General features: G+C 35.6%; 1 protein-coding gene across 1 annotated transcript in view; it reads right to left on the minus strand.

The window, feature by feature from the left end:
* Positions 1-6176, minus strand: part of LOC141844541 (tocopherol cyclase, chloroplastic) — a 17161-nt gene extending 10985 nt beyond the window's left edge. Inside the window, exons 1-6 of the mRNA XM_074732575.1 lie at positions 5848-6176; positions 4652-4896; positions 3308-3384; positions 2620-2696; positions 1703-1872; positions 959-1056 (exon numbers count right to left, since the gene is read on the minus strand). Coding sequence (XP_074588676.1) covers positions 959-1056; positions 1703-1872; positions 2620-2696; positions 3308-3384; positions 4652-4896; positions 5848-6125 — 945 coding nt within the window. The 5' untranslated portion in view covers positions 6126-6176. The remainder of the gene's footprint in view (positions 1-958; positions 1057-1702; positions 1873-2619; positions 2697-3307; positions 3385-4651; positions 4897-5847) is intronic.

Here is a 6176-nt window from a genome sequence, read left to right on the forward strand (position 1 = left end):
ATTACAGACTATTGTAGGTTTACTTGTCCAATTAATTCATCAGACAATGTAAATGTACTAATGCTCGATAGAACTGAAAACCTAACCAGTATAAAACCATATCATTAAGGTGTCTATGTTTGATTGCTAACCCACTTATAGGCAACTGACATAAGCAAATCTATTTCAAATATAGAATACATGATGTCTACATCTGTTTTACTGATGCCAAGACAAGTATCTACATCCATATAAATCTATATGTATACCTTGCCTTACAACATAGACACATGATAACATACCAAGGCAGCATTTTCAAAATTTTCAGCGAATCCAGGCAACTTCCTCAAGCCACCAGCAGCAGTCAGAGAAACCTCACCTGATGCACCTTTGAAAACATTACATTGTATCTGCATAGATTTACAGACATCAACAAGATAAACAGTGAATATATTTATCTAATTATAATAGCTAAAGAAGAGAAGCTGTAACTTTTTTTTTTTTGCTCAGGGAACTATACGAGATCTATCCTAATAAAAAATTGAGAGATGGAAAACAAATTTTTATGCTTCAGAGTCCTATAACATAAAGGTGTTAGCCATTCATAATAAACAGGTTACCAAAGCAAAAGTCATAGAATTATTGATTAGTCAACTTACGCAAGATGGTGCATTTATTCTTTATGAATAGGTAACATGTAACACTATTGAGAGTTGAGACTAGGTTTTATTACCCTTTCCTATTATTTTCAAATGAAATGCAATCAGTCATATATAAGGACCAATCTCAGTCACAACTCTTGATGAGAAGCCAGTTTTTGACACATTCGGCATGAATATCTAACTAGAACTACAACAGATGTATTTGTCTCATAGGAATTTCTACAATAGGTTGCATTTCAAACATATAAGAATGTTGTACGCTCACACAGTATATTACTAGTTCATAAACTGCGATCACAGTGGAGAAAGGAACTCACCCAAAACCATTTTCTTGGAAATCCACCACCCCAGTTCTTCTCAGAGTAAGATGGAGCATTTTCAAATTCAAATCTCTTTCCATCCCATTCTATCCAGCCTGTAAATTAGATATACAAGTCAAGCATCTTAAAATAGCAGTTTTATGGATGTAATTTTTGTTTCATAACTCTAGATCCAGATGTTGGATCAGCTCTGTAAAGACATGATATATACCATGTGACCGAACTATATTAGTTATAGATACATCAAAATATATTAACTATGACTAAAACCTTTGATGTGCAACAGGCGAAGTGCATAATCTTCTAAAATTCCACAAATAGTAAACGATTATCTGGAGCCAGCTCAAACATATTCAAGATTTTGAGGAAGTCTAATTTAGCTAGTGACCTTGCTTATTGAAATTTGTTATAAATGAGCTCATATCACCTTCAACGCAATCAAATAATTAGCATGAACAAACTCATTTCTCAAGAAAAGACAGTTGTAGTAACAGAAGTCACCAGTTTAAGGAAATTTCACTATCTAGCTTCTCCAAGAGCTTCTCAGATAAGTGAGGGGCATGCATAGATACACTGATACACCCAAAAAAATTGGCATCATAGAGAAATATGCTGGTTATTTGGTTATGTATGAACATATTTTGGTTGACTAAAAAGGTTTGAATTCATTTTCGGAAAAAAAAATCACATAACATCAAGATGACTGAGGTTTCTTTCTCAGATGTGCAATAATAAAATTACCTGTTGATAAACCACCTGCCATGCATATTTGCCAATGAGGTTCAAACACAGGGAAAGCGGCGAGCCAACCAGCTGTTGATTTTTGTTTTGAGTTGACATCACCCCAGCCATACACTGGACGGGTGCTGTATTCCCAGCGTGCTGTTTTCACAGTTTCAACATAATTTGACCTACCAATTAAGTATTGTAATGAAATTTAAATAATTGATGTCAAACAAGATCTGCAAACATGAAACTTTCTCTATAATCTAATATTGAAACAATGAGAATTAGGCAGCTTACTCAATTTTCTACTCTCAATGTACATTCAGAAATTAGCTGAACAGTTGAGTTTTTTGCTTTAAAATCGTTATTGCACCAAACCTTTGTTGAAGAACTGAATTGGTTTTATACTCCATCATATACTAGGTTGGTGATTGGGAGTTTTATTGTGTGCGTGTGGTATGGGGTACCTATTGTCTCATTGACACATCTATTTAGCAAATTGAACATGTAGAAGAAGCCAACCATATTATATCAAAAAAGGCTGTCAACAATTTTGTTATGGCAGCGTAATAACTTCAACACATTAAGCATCTAGGACTCAAATTCAAAAGCTCAATTATGATCAATTTCAACAATAACATAAAATATTCAAGATAATATTGCAATACTTTCAGTGGGGTGGTAATGATATTACAAATGCAAAATTGTCTGCTTTAGAAAAGAAAGCTCAATGTGAATTTCTAGTGTTTTTGTCAATACCTAAAACTGCATGAACTTTGACACGAGTTTATCCAAATTAAGTTTGCTACCAGACTTGCATATTCCTTTTGAAATGTGGAGAATACAAACTACAAAGACAATGTATTATGCAAACTTCACAAAATAAGAAATGCTAGAAGAAAAAAGTTGCTCTATGATTAAATAAGACATGCCTTCCATCATCACGTATGAAGCCTTGATTCCAGAGTGGACTGACTTGGAAACCCTCTAATACACGTTCACTGAATTCCTATATGAAAATCAAAAGCCAATAAGAAAGTATTTGATGTATATAAATGAAATAAGTATATTCCTTGCAAATATACACATCAACCTCAGGAGGGATGCCAATTATGCATAATAGTTATAGAGTTCTCCTATTAATGCACATTGTAGGTATCTTTTTCAGTTGTTTCTTTTTAACCTATATGAGTGATCTTTATTTGCTAGATCAAACATTAACCTCCACAGCTCTATACTCTAGCCAAGCCACCTCAAGCTTTCACAGTGGGTTTACAATGTCAAGCGGTGGTAAAAAAATATGTTAATTCTGATAATTTCCAACAACTCCCCAGTAAACTTCCATTAAAAAGCCAGCCCTCTAACATCTATAACTCTTGTGCACATTCCATGAAGAAGTATGTCACATATTGTAACCCTGTTCTGTCCAATTGGTCATCTGGAATCATTGCAGGTTAGATTATTATTTTATCACAATACTTCAAGACATTAATGCATGAATATAAGTGAGAACTTAAACAATTACCAAATGAATTTATGAAAGAAAAAGAAACAAGAACGTTCAACTAAAGTAGAAAAATACTGATATCAAAGCTATAAGAAAAAGAACTCATTGAGAACCTGAGGTTGGACCTCCCCTGTTGGAGCTGATCCTTTCCCGAGGAGAAAGGTGTTCCCCAATATAAGTTCATGCCTATCTATGAAAGAAGATTTGTTTAAGGGTTACGCCAAATATTACTAACTATAACTGGTAAACCAAAAGGTAGAATATGAATGACAACATAACAGAAATAAGAAGAGTAGTGTCATCATTTGCCAACCAATGGGCAACAATGTTGATAACTAAAAAGAAAAATAGCCATCCTACTATGATTAAGTAAAAGAGTAGGCATAATATTAAAGCTGCATGCACACAAAAGAAATCTCAGTGTAAATAGTTGCGCTTAAATACAAAAGAAAATAGCTTGCAAGCCAGCTGTCTTCACTTTGGAAGTCAAACAATCATGAGATATTATTATAGCTAGAAAATGTTTTATTCTTCAACATTTAGTAATTTAGTTTCTTAGCACTGGTCTTGTTCACAAGCTCCATAACGTCAATATATCAACAACATAATTATGCATTGGACTGCTCCTTTGGTTAAGAATCAGTTAGACTTGACTAATGTTGCAAAAAATTAAATGTCCAAAAGTAACTTGGTCGATGAAAATTTTAACATGATTATTTGTACAGTGTGGAAACCGTGTAACAAAGGTGAAAAGTCCTATGTGGCTCAAGGCACTAGTTGGAGTGAAACAAGGTCCTTTTTTATTTTTTTTTAAATCAACAAACAATTGGACTTAATCATAGCATTAATTACGTAAACTAGTTCAACTTTTGGATTTTTGATTAATCTATCTTGAAACATTACAAACTTAGCTAACTGATGGGACTCATGTATTATCATTTGTTGTTTGGTTAGCCTTAATATCCATAATATTAGTTTGCTTCTTTTTATCCTAGATTTCTTTTTGAATCATATAGTTATTACAATTTTCTGTTTTTAATAAGAACAATATAGTTTATGAATAATTAGATATTATCTAAGAATAGTTACATAACCATCGATAGGTTAACATGACCTAAGCAACTGAGTTTCCCTCAATATCTATTAATTTGGGATTGTGTACAACCTACATTACCACCATGCTTAAGTGCAAACTTATACAAAAGAATCAAAGTTATCCTCCACGCCCTTTTATGAGAGATTAATGAAAATCACAAAATTATGATATTGCTTCAATTTTATGATATTAGACATGCTATAAATGAGAATTGAAACTCACATTATGTTAGCAAAGCAAATGCAAGCATAATGTATGTTAGATCATTCAAGAATATACAACATAACCAGTTGATGTAAGTCATGCGTGGAAAGCAAACAATATGTCATGAAAAGCCATTAGCAGAAGCAAACAAACTTACTTCCCCAAAAGTTCTTCGATTCTTTTGTGAATTGACATATATATTTATCATCCGGACCTAGAATCTGAGCTCCAACTCCAGTAAAACGAGATCCATACACCACACTGTCTAGTGTCCCCATCCCATTAGGGAATGCCGGATTCTCCACTGAGTACATAAAGCAAAAGCTTTGTCGACACTCAGGGATCGAAACCTTGAAATACCATCCTTCAAAAAATAATCGTCTCGTTCGATCAAAATGGTACCTGACAAAGACACAATAACTTATTGGAAACTGTACAAGTTGCACCGCACAAAACAATTAACTACACACTTCCTCCTTTTCTGCAGATGAAGCTTTCAACTAACTAATAATCTCTAGCATATAATTTTAAATTATAACTCAGAAGGAAAGAGGAAGAAACCATATAACTGAATGTGGTAAGCATCTATTGTTTTCACTAGCACTCAAGAATTGTTCTAGATGAATCCAAAGAAAGATCAAATTATAATTGTCAGGTAATGAAACGGTTGAAGAGACAAAACTCGTGAAAGGAACAGTAGCATATAAATTAGCGTACATCCTGGAAGTATCCAACAAGAATCAACATAACGTATCCCAAGTTTCTTCATCCACTGGAAACTGAAGCCACAAAAATATTATACAAATACTATCTCTTGGACTAGAATATAAAATGTAAAATGGAAAAACGTTTCCAAGTTAAAGTCCGCCAATGGTTTTGGGAGCACCATAAATATCTATATACCAACGGATGAGGTTAACGACGACTTTAACACTACATGCCAAATCCATGCAATAGACTTTCTTTGAAAGAGAAAAATGGAGAACCTCCCCGGATAGCAAAAGCTCTCTCCGAAAAAAAAATGATTTCTTTTCTGCAAGTTTTTTGGCCTCGCACCTCCTCGCATCTCACAACATCTCCTAGGCTCTGGAAAGCTTCACTAGAGAAATTCACAGCCTTTGTAAAAAGTATGTTGAACGCAATCTATAGCCGGGATTTTTAGGCCCATTGTCGAACCCAACAGATGTAATTCTACTGCTCCAAGGAAAAAAAAAGAAGGGGGATGCGAACCAAAACGCCACAAGAATTTCATACCAAACAGAGAAAAAAATCCAAGCAAAGGTGGAACCTGGAAAGGATAATGGTCGTCACCAAGAATGTTCCTTTTTGTAACCATAGAAGAACACGCATTACCCGCTATGAGGAGTCCGTAGCTCTCTGTTCGGAGGAGTGGGAGTGTAAACTGGCACGGCGGAGGCCGGCGTCCCATCCTCCCCTTCCGAGTCCGCCGAGATAAGCTCCACGTCTCGAGAAGCAACCCGACACTTCAGCCCGTTCACAGAGAATGGCCGACGGGAGGAGAACGGCAAAATTCCAGCCGTCAGCAGAGCGGCAGGCCGGCGATCCGGGGCTGCCGACGCGGCGGGGAAGCAACTCCCGCAGATTAGCGCAGCGGATGCGGCGGCATCCATCGCCTTCTTCCTCCGGATCGTCGCCCTCTCGAACGGTCTTTTATCTCTATG

Source organism: Curcuma longa, chromosome 13 (assembly GCF_044706935.1).
Source record: "Curcuma longa cultivar G26 ecotype Majalengka, Jawa Barat chromosome 13, ITB_CL_G26_1.1, whole genome shotgun sequence".
NCBI lineage: Eukaryota > Viridiplantae > Streptophyta > Magnoliopsida > Zingiberales > Zingiberaceae > Curcuma > Curcuma longa.